This window comes from Erpetoichthys calabaricus, chromosome 3 (assembly GCF_900747795.2).
Source record: "Erpetoichthys calabaricus chromosome 3, fErpCal1.3, whole genome shotgun sequence".
Taxonomy (NCBI): Eukaryota; Metazoa; Chordata; class Cladistia; order Polypteriformes; family Polypteridae; genus Erpetoichthys; species Erpetoichthys calabaricus.
The window spans coordinates 42,807,185-42,825,506 of NC_041396.2; the positions used below are offsets into that span (position 1 = coordinate 42,807,185).

Here is an 18,322-nt window from a genome sequence, read left to right on the forward strand (position 1 = left end):
GTTTGCTCTAGTCAATCTGTCAGTCTCCCACTGACACATTGGTCTCTTTAGAACTTAGTGAATAATTACCTTCAGGCACCTTTTAAACAAATCTCATATGCCAGCTGTGTTCCCTTTCTACCTTGGCAGTCAGGTATATTGGCTTAAGAATGGTTGGCACTGTTGATAAAGGTAAAAACTAAAAATAATTGTTAAAAAAAATGTTATGGCAATTTTATATTCGGACAAAGAAAATTACAGATTTTCTGCAGGTGTTTCAGAAGAAACCTTCATTAATTAGTTTAATTAACACATATTTTATAATAAACATACTAAATTGATGCTAATTTTTAAAGGTCCTAATACTAATAAATATGTAAATAATTATGCTCCAGTATACTGTATGAAGTTAAGGAAATACGTTAATAGACAAAGACATTTAAGAATTATTATTTGGCTATGTTGGTATTCCTATTAAAAATGGGGATCCAAAGAATATTCTTATTGTATGGAAAATGATACATCCATCCAAAAGAATTTGGAAAGTTACTTTGTGAGCCAGAGCTGATGAAACCTGGGAGACCACTTAATAGTATGCACTGTGCTTTTAGGGTTTTAATATGTGGACTCTGTCCTTTTGTTCACCATGCATTTCTTTCCAGAAATCATGTCTTAGGTTGTGTGTGTCTTAATTGTTCATTTTGGTATTTTTGTCAAAGAAGAAAAGCTAAAAAGGGCATTGTGTATTTGTACATCCTCCATGTCTAAGATAATTCATAGTTTTAGTATATCAAGTGGAGCTCAGTTGTGGGGGTGTCATCACAGCATAGGTTTGTATATGGGGATACATTTTTGTGTGTGATTTTTTTGTGTGTGTGTGTGTCTTTTCAGCTTACGTGTATGAAAAAACAGCTTTTACTTTAAGAGCTGTAGCATGGCCCTCTTCACTACAGGATACAAAGACTACTTAGAGAGATTGCTGTTAGTCCTGTCCAAGAAATAAGTCTTTGAAGCTGCAGTCTTGGCAGAGAGCTCCTAAATTCAGAAGGCATTAGGCCATATACTTGGTGCTCTACTGCTCACTATTTATAAGCAGCTGTCAGAATCACTACACAGTCATTTCTGAGGTCCTTCTAAAGAATCTTGCTTTTTTTTTGCTAACACATTTGGCTATATAAAGTCATCAGGGTTTTTCAGGATTTTTTCCACAGCTTCACTTTCCAAATATCAGGCAATTAAACAAAAATCTTAACACAGTAAAGATTAAACAAGGCTTTTTCTTTGGATAGCGCATTCAGTTAATCTGCTTTGGAAGATATAACACCACACAATGGTCTTAACAAATTGAAACTGAAAAGCTAAAGTAGAACTGGAATCTGTAGTCATCACACACTTTCCTCTGAAACACATCTAGGTGAGGCACAGGGAGTAAGTGAGTGAGTAATTGAACTACTTGGCCTAAATTCCATGTTTGATTCAACTGGCCATTGGCTAAGTTAAAGATGATTTACAAACACTGTCTGACTGACTGAGTTTTTACAAAGATACAAGAAAAGGAAATGCAGTTAAGTTTGGTTCCTGTGGTAGTTACAGTTCTGATGGACTCAATATACTTTGCATATTTTTTTCATATGTACTGGAAATAATTATGTGTGACATGTAGTTTGCCATGGCTGTTTACTTGTGCACACAAAACCAGTAAACACAGAGAAACAATGCAAATTGCCTTTTTTATCTGTCTCTCACATATTGTAATTATGACCATATGTGTGAGAATTTCTGTTTGGAAAAATACAGTATATTTACAAGGCCACAACAGGAATTTCTACTGATATAACTCTTTAATAAAAAGAAACGATTATCTGTCTGTCTGTCTGTCTGTCTGTCTGTCTGTCTGTCTGTCTGTCTGTCTGTCTGTCAGTCAGTCAGTCAGTCATTGGTTAGATAGCTGCAGCAGCTGATGTATTAAAAGTGATTCAGTTGTGTTTGATGGCTCAAACATTACAAATAAATGAAAATTCTGCCTTCTGTGTGTAACCTAGTCTTTCCTTTCTTTTACTTTGAATTTTAATACACTCATATGCATCTAAATCTTATCTGTTATCTGTGTTTTGACCTAATCCCATTAGCCCATCTCCTCTTAAATTCCAGTCTCCAATTTTAGACCAAGGTGCAGAATTGATCAATATTGCAGTATCACGTGAAATTAAGTCCAAGGGTGATTAATCATAATGAGATCCCAAATCAAAGTACAGATTTTTATTTGTTCTTTATTTCGCCATATACAATTTTCTTGTATTAGGAATTTGTTAGTTGTTGCATAACCCTTGGGGTCAGAGTGTAGGATCAGCCATTGTACAGCGCCTCTGGAGCAACTGCAGGTTAAGGGTCTTGCTCAGTGGCCCAGCAGAGTAGGATCTCCATTGGCAATAAAGAGGATTTGAACCAGCAACCTTCCGGATACCAGAACAGATCCTTAGCCTCAGAGCCACCACTCTGCCATTACCATTTCTTCTAATGGGCAAACATACCATTAGGTGAGTGGATAAAACCATCTCTAAAGAATGTTAGGAATAAGGTGAGACACTAAAGAAAATTGTTCTCGTTATCATAACATTTGAAGTCTATAATGTATGTAATGCCTTAAGAGGTAAAGGGCAGAGATATTTTTTAAAGAGATTAAGGTCAAAAACTTGAATCTTTTCTATCTGTCATTGCAGCCAAATCACTAAACACAGTCAAAATGTCATTGTACAAATTCTGAAACCAAGAAGACTATAACAATACAGACACTGTCAAAGTTTTTAGGTTTCCATCTATTATTGTTCAATTTTGGATAATAAGGAACTGTATGACCCCTGAACTTTATATCCTTTATTCATTGACATCATGGGTCTTGACTCCGTTGTCCTACAGAGCAGCACTAAGTCCAAAATGGTGGTGACCATAAGAAACATAGTATTGTGATAGGATGTTAAATATTTTTTAATAATTTTAATCATTTCCTTTAGCACAAAATCTTCTTTTTCCTCTCCATCTCCTCCCATTTCAATCTGGGATCAACGTTTTATCGGTTTCATGTGATTTTTGTGGCTGGATACCTTTTCTGTTGCCTCCTCATTTATCTGGGCTTGGGACCAGCTTCAAAATAGAGGCTGGGATGATTTAGCACAAATATAAGCCTTAAATATGAATTCTCCTTAAAAAGACACAAAGAACATGAAATACATGCTAAATATATCTATAAAATATCAAAATTGTAACGTTATATCTTTTTGACTGGGTAAAGTTTTTCCCCCTAGTTGGTTAATATCTACAGTATTTAAAATGATACTTTACTGTATGTGGTGACCAGCATCTCAAAGCACTTCACATAAACAATACTCACAAATGCTTTTTAACAGCAGTATGAGCCAAGGAAGGGAAAGTGACTTATTCCAGGCTATAAATTTAGATCCATAACTACTGACCCACACTACCTAATAGATGAGATAATCAGAATAAACAAATGTGTCATTTTAGTGTAATGGTTGTTTATTTTCATATTCTGTATGGTAATGTTTTCAGTATGAGCTACTGTAATATTTCCAGTTTTTTAAATGTTACTTACTATAAAACCTCTTTGCCATTCGACCTAAAACTTTTAATTTATTCAGAAAATGCAACTCAGTTGTAATTTCTAAGTATCATTTACTTTTGCTACTAATTCTGAGGTTATTTCTATAGATTTTCCAAGCCAAAGCGTGGTTAAAATTTCTTGGCAGCCTGGAATTCTTTATTTTTTTAAATTTTTTTATTCCACAGTAAAATTGTGAATCTCTTTTCCCATGTAGTGCCTAAGCTGAAACTCAAGAAGCCCATCACAGCAGGGGAATACCTGGAACTCACATCATTCCCCTGAATTTGTACAAATTTTTCTTGCCTTTTTTCTTACAGAAACCAAGCGGAGGCTGGTGTCAGTTTGGCCTTTTTGGCTAGCTTGTGTTTATGTCTGGCTGACAATCTGGAGAAGTAATAACTATTCAGGATTTTTTCAGTGGTTTCTGTAACTTCTTTGGAGATTTCTTTACTGGCTTTGTTTCTAACTTAATACATGTTCAGTAAATCAAATTTATCATCCTCACGCTAAGTATTTTATATTATATGTGTTATATAGCCAAATCTGCTTCTTTTTGGGAAATTTTCTTTGCTGTATAAGAATAAAAAAAACATCTTCTGACTTTCTGTTTTACGTAGACACAAGGCTTTACATTGTGCATCACAGCTGTTGGACAAGCTTTCCAATTGTGTTTCTCAGAAGTACGGCTTCAAGAACTAGATTCCAATTTCTGTTTCTTTGCTTTCTATCCTCCACCACACCACTCCAAATCTCACTTCTCCTTTTTGACAAATTACTATTTCAGATGTTAATTTTTTCATTTGAGTGAGAGGCCGTGAGAGAGATCTGTGTTCTGTTTGCTACTGTGAATCATCCATCCATCCATCCATTTTCCAACCCGCTGAATCCGAACAGGGTCACGGGGGTCTGCTGGAGCCAATCCCAGCCAACACAGGGCACAAGGCAGGGAACCAATCCTGGGCAGGGTGCCAACCCACCGCAGGACACACACAAACACACCCACACACCAAGCACACACTAGGGCCAATTTAGAATCGCCAATCTACCTAACCTGCATGTCTTTGGACTGTGGGAGGAAACCGGAGCCCCCGGAGGAAACCCACGCAGACACGGGGAGAACATGCAAACTCCACGCAGGGAGGACCCGGGAATCGAACCCAGGTCCCCAGATCTCCCAACTGCGAGGCAGCAGCGCTACCCACTGTGCCACCGTGCCGCCCTACTGTGAATCATTTGTCTCCTTATTTAATTATTTCTTTTTGGAATACTTTAATATTATTATTTTGTTTTTGACACATCAACACCATCATGTGGTTGATTTAGGGTAGTGTCTGTATGTATATCTTGTTTGTGTGTACATACAGTATGTGTATATGTGTTACATGACTATGTTTCATTCATCTGTCTACTGACTTGAGCAGGTAGTGTTTGGACATGTTTGTGTAATTTGTAATACATAAAATGTGGCATATTTTAATTTCTTATGACTTACCATAATTGTCCTTGTTTGGGCAGTTTATTACCTGTATCCACCATTGGCAATATCATGGCTGCATCCTGTTATTTAATTCTTGTGACATTAAATTAATGTTTCTTTCCTTTGACATCCTCTTTTATCTCATTCCTTTTGGCTTGCCGTATTATACATGTAAAAAATTATCTTATTCCAAAGACTTAATGTGTTACGCACCTAGATTATCTATTACTCTGATTTACAGTGTTTCATACAAAAATTACTATCTCATTCCTATACCTTTTTTGACTTAAATTTCATTAAATTACTTGCTACCTTGTGAACATGACTTATTGTAATGTTGCTGTATCTTAGAATTTTGTATACATTTTATATTTTTTTATGACTTACTATTTACTGTAATCTGTCTGACTTTCGTATTGTTGTGGCTTACAGTTTTGCATGTACAACATTACTGTTTTATGTTCTTGGCATACATCAAGTTAATATACTTGACTCACTTGTGTGCCTTACTTTTTGTTTATTCATTTATTTTCCAACTAGCTTCTTCTAGTACGGGACTATGGGGAAGTGCAGCTAATTTTGGCAGACCTATCTTTAAATAATTTGCTTCCCTATTGCAGGGAATGCACAGTCACACACCTAGAGCCACTTGTTTGTTAAGTTAATTTGCAACATTACATTGATTCACTAAACATTGTACTGTATGGAATGTGGAAGGAACTCAGATTGTACAAAAGAAAAAAAATACATGGCCACAGTGAGAATGTTTCAAGTCTGTTTTAATAATACCATACAGATAGAACGATAGCACTTTATTTGTAGAACCTCAAGAAATATTATAACAAACAACAACAATAACCTTCCTCAAGCACACATAAGAATTACAAAAAAGAAGAACAAAAAAGTGGTATTGAATAACATTCGTTTTCATATTACTTCAATCTCTTATTAATACTGTTGGTTTTTGAACTATGGCTTCATTTTTTTATGTTGTATTTTGCCTGCCGATTTTTTTTGGTTGCTAGTCCTCATGTCTATTGGGTTTTAATGTGAGATTTTCCTTTTTGACGTTGATTTTTTTCTTGGTCCTATTTATGATCTTGTATTTATGATCAGCCAATATTGTGTAACTTTGTACACTTGTGACAAGACAACAATTTATTGTGCTTGTGCAAATGATAGTAGGTCATGTTTTTACCAACAATCTGATCATTGAATTATTTATCTGCAAGTGATGAGAGGTTTTCAAAGGATGATCCAGATGTGCTAGTCAGACTTGATCAGTAAGTACTAATTTCACCAAAGCGACCAGAACCAAAAGTGTAAGCAGAAAAAATAAGTTTTTAATTGCAAAAGGTCTAAACAAAAAAGAATACCTGAAAACAAATTTAATTGCCCAAGAAGCTAACAGTATTATGCCAATGAGTCATTTCTTGTCAACATGACATCACGTGTGTACAAACTGCACATGCATGAATGTAACCTAACCATGTTTGATGTCATAACAGCAGAAAATGGCACTGATATCACCAAAACAATCCCTCAAAAAGGTAAAAAATAAACCAAAATAAAACAGAAAAAATTTTTAATTCCAGAAACAGTTGCTGTTATGTGTGTGGTTTCTTCCTTCTCTTTTGTGAAAAGCTGTACTTTCTTTAGAGGTGGCATAAACCTTTTAGCTGCCTTACTCTCTTGTGGTTCTTTTGCCCAGACTCACTGTCATGTCTTATCTTCTGAATTTCTTTATAATGTCCTTTAAGGTACTTTTAGAGGTCTTCAGTGACATAAAAAATGTATACTCTTATACTCTTCCACTTATTTGTGGCATTCAGTAACTTTATCACAGATTTGCTTTGAATTGTTCATATTCATAATATATATTTTGTTTTGTTTTAGCTAACTGTGGGGCTCACATTAAGCACACAAATGGACTCCATTCAACTTATTATTTGACTTTCAAAGATGATAGGTTACACTAAGACCCATTTAGGTGTTATATTGTAGCAATGAGAGTGAGATCTTATGGAATCTGACTTGTTCTGTTTTTCTTCTTTTAATTCTTTTGAGGAAATCCTTGAAATTTTATTTTCATGTGACATTATTTAATTTTTTGCTGTAGTAAAAATCCACATTGAATGCAATAATATTCTGTACTTTAAAAAAAATTAGAAAAAAATGTCCAGGAAGACTATTGGAGAATAATTTCTACAGCCAATATTGGCTAGTTATTTTGTTGATTTTTATATTGTTTATTTGCTGAACCAAGTATCAGTTAAGCAAGGTAATAGCCATTGATAATGAGACTGAAATGACCACCACTTAAATAAAGCAGTCACTCAAATGAATGTCGCATCACCAAAGCAGGTATCACTAAGGAACAAATTTATGTATTTACAATAGTACAGTAGTGAACTGTCATTTTCTGTAAAATCATTTAGCAAATTGCAAGTCATTTGTTTCACTGGTGGATTGGTGCCTTTTGGGTAGTTGTCATGTAGTATAAAATTACTAAGCATGGGTATAATAAACTGCATGAGTTGATCATTTGTAAAGCATTCCCATAATCGTTTGTATCAGGTGTTTTCTTGTGCATCTTGAGTGTGCTTCCCCGCAAATCCTCAATTATGTGATACACTGTTTAAGCTAGATAATTCTGTTGGATAAATTTTAATGATGCATTTGAACATTTTCATGACTTGCACTTAGCCTCCATTCTTTTTCTGCTTAACAATAAAGAGGCTCAGCGTTCCATCAACCTGTCAAAGTAGGATATTCCATTTACCCTTTGGTGTCCTTAGTTATTCTTCTCTGCACAGCCTGTAGTGCTGACGTGTCATTTTGCAGTATAGTTACCAGAATCACACGTAATATTCTAAATACCATCTTGTTAATGTTATTATGTAGTTTAAATATAATATCTGTGGATTTATATTCATTTTTTTCATGTTGTGCATTAACATTTATTTCTCATTTTAACTACTCCTACAAACTGTCTGGAACATGAGAATTTTGTATCACTGTATTGTATATATCCAAAACTTTTCAAATTGTTTCAAATTGCTCAGTGCTGCCAATCATATATTTATAATTAACATCAATTTTACTCTACATTGAGGACTATGTAGTTATTTAAATTAAAATGCATTTTGCTGATTTTTTTCTAAATTCTGAAGATTGCCTCAAGGAGACCATTTAGTTCATTGTTTTATATTCTGATTATTGTGAGACTCATCAAAGTCTCAGTGTTTGTTTGTGATTTATGTTTTAATTTACCTCCTCACTATGTTTTCTTATTTTTTTCTTATTTTCTATGTGGTGATGGTGTTCACTATTCACTAGTTGCTATGTACGTAGCCATTGATGCATGCTTGTTGCATGTAATGGTATAACTGTTCTATATATAGTGCCAATCAATTGGTCACTCGCAAGTGCTCAGAAGTAGTTTAGTGAGACTGAAAGAAATTTTCACTTTCTAGTAATGAGTGACACATGTTATAGCAGATGCATGGTGACCAAGCACTTACCTGCAGTGTTGCTTTTACTTGACAGCAAAAGATACTGTATGACATTTCTATGTGCTTGTCCTGCAGAAGCTGGCAAAACATGAAGTTGCCACAGCATTAGTTAAGACTTACAGTTTCCCATTTTGTCTAGTCCCCTTGGGCACTGGCTGCTAGACTTGCCAGCCTTTCTTTTCTGCCTCTTACACTTTTGGTCTCCAGGCTACAAAAAAGACATAGCAGCACTGGAAAAAGTCCACAGAAGAGTGACTAGACTAATTCCAGGGCTACAGGGGATGAATTACGAAGAAAGTTTAAAGGAGCTGAGCCTTTTCAGTTTAAGCAAAAGAAGATTAAGAGGTGAAACAATTTAAGTGTATAAAATCGTGAAGGTAATTAGTACAGTGGATCAAAACTGTTACTTCAAAATGAGTTCATCAAGAACACGGGGACACAATTGACTTGTTAAGGGTAAATTTTGCACATATATTACAAAGTTTTTCTTTACACAGAGAACCATAGACACATAGAACAAGTTATCAAGTAGTGTGGTAGACAGTAGGACTTTAGGGATGTTTAAAACTCAACTTGATGTTATTTTGGAAGAATTAAGTGGACAAGACTGGCAAGCTTTGATGGGCTAAATGGTCATTTCTAGATTGTTTTAAAATACCAAGAATGTTTTATGTGTCAATTCTGATAAAGAATTTGTTAAATGGAGCATCATTGTATTCCCAATCACTATGAAATGCACAAAAATAGTTTTTGTTTTAGTTTTTTTACACTATGTTTGTCCTTTGGATTGGGGTTAGAATTTAAAAGTTCATTGCTGCTATAACAGACCATCACCATATAACAGGCTGGTATCCTGCGGGAATGCTCATTTTTTCCAGGGAGTGCAAACACACACATACACATCCCAAAATGCATAGCAAGGCCAGCTACTCCCTTCTGCAAACCAAGCACAGGAAAGCTGTCACACTATGAAGGACTCCTTCCCTTTTCCCACACTGGTTAGAGTACTGCCTGAGATTTTCTTTGCTGGGGTAAATTGCGGCAAAGTTATTACAGGAAAGGATATGAAAGTGGCAATAATGAAATATTCTCTAGACACTGCAGTCTCTTCTGTTTCAAGTTTGATCTTTTAAACACTCATCATGGGTCCTTTCTCCCTGTTTATGTTGGAACATTTAAAAAATAAATACATTTCAGGCTTTTCAAAGGTTGAGCAGAGATAGATGAATGCCACAGTCTGAGCCATTGGTCTTTATAAAGCTTGTAATTTACTCAGTCTGTCTACTTGGCCAAGCACATGTTGGAGAGTCTCAGGGGAACATCTGTATATACAGGATTGCCTGTAATTAAAGAGGCAAGCCATACTTTTCAATGAAACCACTCATAGAGTGCATTAAGATTAGAAAGTGACTTCTCTTTGAGTGTTTGCTGGAGATGGAGTGAATGTGAAGCTCATTTGCACATGGTTGATGTGGTCCAAGGCAAGGTTGATCCCAAGATAAAGAGCAAAGTAACTTGGTTAACATTAGCAAACAATAATAAAAGTTTGTATCAATACAATTTAAACAGTTTGCTAGTGCAGTGTTTACCTTTTAGAAATACTGTACTATACCTGTACATATTGAACACTCATAATAATTTAATAATAATAATTTTTTGCATTTATATAGCGCTTTTCTCACTACTCAAAGCGATTAGCAATTGCAGGTTAAGGGCCTTGCTTAAGGGCCCAACAGAGCAGAGTCCATATTGGCATTTATGGGATTCGAACCGGCAACCTTCTGATTGCCAGTGCAGATCCCTAGCCTCAGAGCCATCACTCCGCCTATATATAGTGCACATTATGCATCTATCAGCTGCACTTAGCATAAAGTATTAAAGTTGAAGCTCAGAATTCTGCCAAATTTATGTCAAATTACTTTTTTTATAAAATTACATTTGCCTTATAAACCATGATGCTGACAGAATTGGTTCTAGTTCTAAAATGCAAAAACTTTCAAACTGGAAAATAATATCTTATATATTAAGGCAGAAGTTAGTTGGAATGAACATTTACAGTCACAGAGGCTCCAATAACTGAAAGAAGAAGCAGCAGCAGCTCTGGTTCTCATCACCTCCCTTCTTAACCTAGCTTCCATTGCTCTTTCCCACAACTTCATGCTGTGGCTCATCAATTTTATCCCCCTATAGTTACTACAGCTCTGCACATCCCCCTTATTCTTAAAAATCGGTACCAGAATACTACTTCTCCACTCCTCAGGCATCATCTCACTTTCCAAGATTCCATTAACCAATCTGGTTAAAAACTCCACTGCCATCTTTCCTAAACACGTCCATGCTTCCACAGGTATGTCATCCGGACCAACAGCTTTTCCATTCTTCATCCTCTTCATAGCTGTCCTTAACTTCCTCCTTGCTAATCTGTTGCACTTCCTGATTCACTATCTCCACATCATCCAAAAACCCGAGAACCAGATCGTAGGTGATAATTACAATTGGAGAACTGTTTTTTTGTGTTGTTTTTCAAGTTGATTTCTTAATCTAAATTCACTTAATTTTAGTGGGTATGTTTGCATACATTTGCTCTCAGTTCAAAATGTGTTAATTACTTAATCTTATTGCTGCATTATTAATTTTGGTAGTGTGCAATTCACTTGTAAAAAGTAAGATCTAGTAAAATTGTTTAATTTTTTTAATATGTGCTTTTTATTTTTTGTTTAATTTAAAGTTCTTCAGAAAGCACAGTGTCTCAGTGGTTAGCACTGCTGATACCATACAGATCTAGAATTGCAGGTTCAAATCGTGTGCCTGATCATTTTCTTTGTAAAGTTTAAGTGTTCATATTGCAGGTTCCTTAATAACTCTAAAATAGCCCTGTGTGAGTAGAGCCTCAATGTGTAACTGGGCACTACAGTAGACTTGCACACAGTATGTGTTCAATGCTGCTATAGTATGCTTCAGCCTCATACAAGCCTGAATTGATTTACATGGGTTTAAGAATGTTATATATTATCTTGGATACATGAGTGTAGCAAGCTACTATGCTGTGTATGTATTGGCCTTTTCAAAAGATTCACTGTGCTTAATTTCTTTTTGTATGCTAATTCAGACTGTGATAGTTACCCTTTGAGGATTAAAAAGATATATTTCTATTTTTATACAGAATAGTTGCATTGCAGCAGTCAGGTTACCACTTCATTTAAACCCCTACATCATACAGTTAGTACATTGGGTTTTTTATTATTTCCTAATATTTTTGTATAAAAAATCATGTTGATCAAGTAATATTGTAAATATGTTGTTTCATGAGTTGATAAGGAGTAAACCTGTTACATTAAATTGTATTGCTCCCTTTTACTGATAAAACCATGAAAGAGGATATAAAAGAAGTTACTGTATATGTTAGGTGCAGTATGTTAATATACTATACATTTTAGTAATAATGTGCATGTATGTTCATTTCTTCTCTGTGTCTAAGGTATACAAGAGGTGAGAGGATTGATGATTTAAAGGAAGAGTAGTAATTTTGCTACCTAATGTGATTTGTTTTACAATATATTTAATAGCATCTCAATCCTAAAGCTCCCACTTTGCAATTGAATCAGAAACTGTAGTTTGTCAGTTGGATGCAGACAATCCCAAAACCATAATTTCAACATCAATGCTGTAGGTTAGTATTTGCCACAAATCTGCTACTATGTCAAAGATGTGCCTCAGATTGCTCTGTTATGTACTTTAACAATGACATGAATGGCAAAGAACAATATACTGTATTAAAAATGTGGTGATGTTTTGTAATATATGGGTTCAGAAGTCAAGTTAGCAAAGGTCAAAAATCAGATAAAATTAAAATAGTAAGTTGGAAACCAGTAAGAACAATACCACTATTCCTACATACTGTAGATATCATGGACGTGTAAACTAACAACTCGGTCAGAGCATTTAAGTACAGAAAGCATCATAATATTTTGCAGTATATCTACTACAAATTTATGTTTACATATTGAACAACACAACAGAGCAAAAACATACTTTAGAAAATATGTTGGTTATTAAGTAATTATAAAAAGGAGAATAGCAGGAAAAATATACTTTCATTGCTAAATATGTTAACACATTAAATGACAGATAATTTTTTGTAATTTGTAATAAATATCAATTTAATATGTAAATAGAACTGAGAAATATTAAATGAAACCTTGTATTGCTAGTTTACTATAGATACTTTCTCTATATTTTATTATTCTGCTGTACCCTACACTTCTTTCAACTTTAAACTAAAAAAAATCCCAAACTGTCACAAGGTGGCAGCAAAGTCTTTTTACTCAATAGAGCACTAAACATGGAAAATTGTCTCACCCCTACAGGTTCATTGGCAATAGAGCAGTGGTCCTCAAATGTAGTCCTAGGAACCACATGCAGCTATAGGTTTTTGTTCCAACCTTCTTTTTTCTTATTCTGCATTCAGAAATTCACTGCAGTGTGATTTTTAAATTTATTAGACATTTAAAAATATTTGTATTTTTGCTGTTTCTTTATGCTGGTAACTTTTTGCAGATTTACTATTATTTTGCCTTTGTTTCTATGTAGTTTGCTCCTGTAATTGTATCCTAATAATGAAATTAATAACCAATAGAGCAGATACTTGGGCAGACAGCACTGAATGCTGAAAGTTTTTCAGACTCAATAATAGATTAATTAACCAGAACACCTCAAAAAGCAGAATGAAAATTGTGATGATCATTAAAATCATAAAAACAAGTTAAAGCCCTCTAAATTATCCCCATGCAGTTTACATAAGTGCTTCGTACATTATAATAAAAATACTAAACTTAGTTTTATCATTCCTTCGCTGACCCCTAAACATAGAAACTAAAGAACAACAGCTTATTTAAATACTCTAGGAGTCCAATTAAAATCAGACGTTTGTTGGAATTAAAAAAAACCTACATGGCACATGAGCTCCTCAGGACTGAGATTGAGAACCACTGCAATTGAGGAGTTTCAGTTTATGGTTCTGTTTTGATTAACTCCATGTTTTGATGGCTGCACCTTTTTGGTGACAAGTTTTGTGAATCTTTTCTTGTATCTGCTTTTAAGGGACTCAGACAAATGTGCTTTTTAACTAAGCTGTATGCATGTGAAACTGAACTTGAAACTGAGTGACAGAGTATCCAGGTATGTAAATGCCTGTAGAATATTGGTGTTTTATGAACCTGTGGAGTAAATGAAAAAATGCCTGTTAAATCTGTAATAGAAACTATGAAAAGTGACTTTAAATTGTTTTTTTTTTCTGTCACTCTTATTTTTTTAGACTGCAGCTATACCTGTCACTATGAATGCCAAGGCTTTATTCAGCTGGACTGCAACCAGCCTCCAAGACTATTTGAGGATAGTCCATCACCAGAGAAGCCTAGAACACCTAGCCCAGTCCTGGTATGAAATAAAAATAAATAAATAGTAATAATAATAACAATAATAATAATAATAATAATAATACATTTTATTTATACAGCACCTTTCCATTGAATATGTGATGGGAGAATTGAATCGATTTGTAAGTTGTACATCTGGTCCTGAAATAAGAACAATAAGAAGTCTGTTTCTGTGTTAACCTGAAAAAGTTTCATTGCTTTCTTGTACCCCTGAGAATCTGGAGCAATGAAATGCTTAAATCTAAGTTTATCTCTATTAACTTGAGCACATCTACTGCCAGTATTAAGAGTGTTTCATTTCCAGATCAGCCACTAATACTCTGTGTCACCCACTGCAACTGGCCTCACGCTGTTTGAAAGCAGGTCTATTCTTGTGTTCTTTTTAAAGTATTTTAATGGTTTCATGAAATGTACTCTGACTGATGATTCCTTAAACACTCCCTTAGGTCTATTAATTGGAAAGCATTAAAAGGAGAGGGGTGGCATGGTGATGCCGTTGCCTCACAGTAAAGAGTCCAGGGTTCACATTCCTGGTCCTCCCTGCATAGTGTTTGTATGTTCTCCCCATTTCTGCATGGGTTTCCTACAGGTGCTTCGGTTTCCCTTCACTGTCCAAAGACATACAGATTAGGTGAATTGGTGACACTAAAGTAACCCCAGTGTTAGTTTGGTGTGTAGGTGTGTGTGTATATTCACCCTGCAGTGGACCTGCATCCTCTCCAAGGTTTGCTTCTGCCTTGTGCCCTATGCTTGCTGGGATGGGCTCCATCACCTGCCATGGCCCTGGTCTAGGATAAGAGGTTTATAAAATTACATGACATTTGAAGGAGAGACATTTTTACACTGATCAAGCGATACCCACCTTTGAAGTGCTCACAGTTTCCGGAGTAATCTTTTGGGGGCATGAATATTCCATGGATATCCTAATCATTGCATATTTTCAGTTTATGGTAACTAGCCAGGGAGTCTGTGGCAGATATTGGGGGGAAGGAATAAATGTGAGCAACATTTAGTGCATGAGATTAGCTTCTGCTAATTGAGAATACAATACCATCAATTACTAACAATGTTAGAAGCATCAATGATTTTGCTCACCACCTGGGAATACTTGCTAATGGGAATATATGGTTGAACACCTCATCAGTCAGATACTGCAGATACTCAAATACTTAGCACCTTCAATAGTTAATTGATCTAATAAGAGACCAGAATGATGATTTCATTCATGGTTTCATATGGTATGTTTCATAAGTTTACATTTTTGTGTGACATAGAGGTATATGCTGTATGGCAATATCAATTGTGTAAAATGTATTTTTAAAATGTTTGTCGCTTATAAAAATGTATATATGGAAACATGATTTTCATATACAGTATCAATTTTAAGTGTTAATATAGAAATGTTAGTTTTTTTGTGCACTGTTTTTTTTTTCATGTGAGTAATAAAGAAATATATTGTTTCCACATTACTCATACCTTGCTTTGCATAAAGCTCACCGCCCCCTGACATGAGGAAGATGCAGTTGTCATCCTACCAAGAGCTGTCAGGGTTGGGTAACAGGTACACTAAATAATTCAGCTTAGTCCTCAAAGGCATTGTAGTGGTTTTAATTTACATCAGTCCACGCATAGATACATTTTATTCCCTTTTAGCCAGTTACAATTTTCAGAAACTTAGTACAGCATATTAAGGAATGCCTGCCAGTGTGGAAAAATGCCCATACACCTTTCTACAGTATGCTGAAGCTTTGCACCCCCATAATCCAGTACCATTATTACCCAGATGGGCAAGGTTTCTTATTCCTACAAGTACAATTCCTATTTTGTACTTTTTCCTTCATTGACACATTTAAATAATGAATAGTTACTTTGATTAAGACAATAATTTATATTACTAATGGAGTTACTTGTACAATTAACTCTGAATTGTGGAATGGTAATATAAGAGTTTTTACTTGCCAGAACACCTCAAGTTAGTGTGAGCAAGCAAAATCCAGACAAAGCAGGTATTTTCCTAACCTACATGTGTTCAGTTAAAAATAACCCGGTTGTATGTACAGAATGCACAGAAGGCAGAATATTGTAGTTTAGTTTTAGGAGTGTATGATCTTGACAGATTAGCTAATTTAAGACAGTGATTAAGAGAGTATGTGCTGTATAGGTTCCAAGAGTTCTGAATTAGTAAAGTGAGCCTGGAACTGTACTAATCAGTTTTAAGTATTTGCCAAAAGGATATCCTAGTGACTATCAAGACAACACTGCGGGATGAAATCCACACCTCTGGGTTTAGCTTGAAATCTGTGCAATATAATTTTACGTGTCTATGCTTACATATAAAACAAAATATATTTCTCATATTGTAGTTAATTGGCCCATTGTGTGTGAGCACGGATATGTGGAGGTGTGCGTCCTACAATCTTCTGTTGCACCGGCTAGGATTGCTTTTTGCCTTATGCTTGATGCTGCCATGATAAATTCTGTCTCTCTGTGTCCCAGTGCCTGGATTAAGTGAAATAAGTAAATATGCAAAGTGTAACAAAAGGCTCTATATAGGCGCCTGACCCGACACAGATGGGCACGGAGGCACGTATAAAATGAAAGACTTCTTTATTTTCTCTTCAGCCGTGGGGCACGTCTTCCCCGTGTCCCACAGCCCGAAACAGTCCCAAAGCACAACAAAGACCCACAACACAGTTATCTCTTCTTCTACCATCACTCCTCCTCAAGCTTAGTCCTCCTCCTTCCGACTCTGGCTCTCAGGTGGTGGTTTCTGGCTCCCTTTTATCAGGCACCTGGAAGTGCTCCAGGTGGTTGATTGCTGGCCTCCAACTGCACTTCCAGGTGCGGTGAAACCAGTGCCCAAAAGGGGCCAGTCGGTCATGTTGCAGCACCCCCTGGTGGCACCTGCGGAACCCCACAGAGCTGCACAGAACTCAAACCCCCATGAAGCCCTGGGGGAGTCCGAGGCACCGCTGCAACCCAGGGTTGCTGCCACCTTGCGTCCAGGGGGAGATACTGGGCTTTCCATCCTTGTCCCCCTGGCGGATGTGGTGAAGGGGCATCCCGGCCAGGCATGGGCCCCGACCATCACAAAAGCAAATATTTTTGATTTTATTAATCAGCCAGGAATTATACAGTAACTCTTCTAGTTATCTGAATCAAAATAATGACTTGTTCTATTGGAGATGACCAACTTTATGTAGCACAGAAAATATGTTTTTCAACCAGGCTTTAACTGAGAAACAAGTAGTACATTGCTCTGCAAATCAAAATGAAAAAATAAAATAGACTGATAGAATAGTCAGATTTGCCCAATAATAAACAATCCAGGAAAGGATTGCTGCCATAATAGATGCTGGATGTCTGCGATTCAGTAATAGAAACTGCTGGTTTAGAACATGAATAAAGTATACGTAGATAATAGTATCAAATCACTGCCTTGTTGTTAAATACTGCTGATCTGCATTGGTCAGTCTTTAAATCAGTATGGCTTCTCATCAGTGTGCTTCTTTTTCTCCTTTTTTGCATATTTCATTCTGCTGTGCTGGTTGACATTTTAAGAATTCTTAAGTCCTTCTGTTGGACCCAAAGGGGCAGTCAATTACTGAACAGGCATTTAGTAGGCTGGATTTTCTATGTCAATATATTCACAGTACTCAGGAAAACTGCTTTTTCCAGGAGGGGCATTATTCTAATTGACATTCTGAAGGTTTATGATACCAGAAATGGCTTGTCTTATCATCCCTTTGACAGTACAGTAGTTGCATGATCAATGAGGCCAATAATGTGCAAATCTGGAGCCTTAAGGTCATTTATCAATAACTGACAATCTTGCCAATGCTTGTGTGCATAATGCTACAAACTGACAGCATGCATTTGAAAACTCACTCCTTCTGTTTTTCATTTGATGCTTCATATCATTTGTGTTTTATTGATAGTGTGATCAAGCAGTTTTGCAGTTACTGGTTCACATTAAAGGCTGACACAGGGTGAAAAAGAAGGCTGGCATTTAAACTTTGAAGGGGCCATGTAGTATCTCCTTTTCTTCCTTTTAGCCACTCTAGTGTTGCTTTGACCCTGTGTTTGAGCTCATCGTCTCTGCTGAAAAGGTGAGGTTAACTTTTTATGCAGCTCCTTCAGTATTTTACAGTACTGTGTTTCATGTATTTTTCTCTGAACTCCAGAGTCGTTGTTTGAATCCTGGCCCACACTCTTCTTGTGTAAAGTTTATATATTAAACTTGTGCCTAAATAGGCTTTTCTCTGAACACTATAGCTTTCCAAATCCCAAATACAGT

At 35.8% G+C, this 18,322-nt stretch overlaps 1 protein-coding gene across 2 annotated transcripts in view; it reads left to right on the plus strand.

Moving 5' to 3' along the window:
• rassf5 (Ras association domain family member 5) overlaps positions 1-18,322 on the plus strand; it is a 135,583-nt gene that overhangs the window by 44,541 nt on the left and 72,720 nt on the right. For both annotated transcript variants that reach the window (XM_028796695.2, XM_028796696.2), the window contains exon 2: positions 13,905-14,026. In XM_028796695.2, coding sequence (XP_028652528.2) covers positions 13,905-14,026 — 122 coding nt within the window. The remainder of the gene's footprint in view (positions 1-13,904; positions 14,027-18,322) is intronic.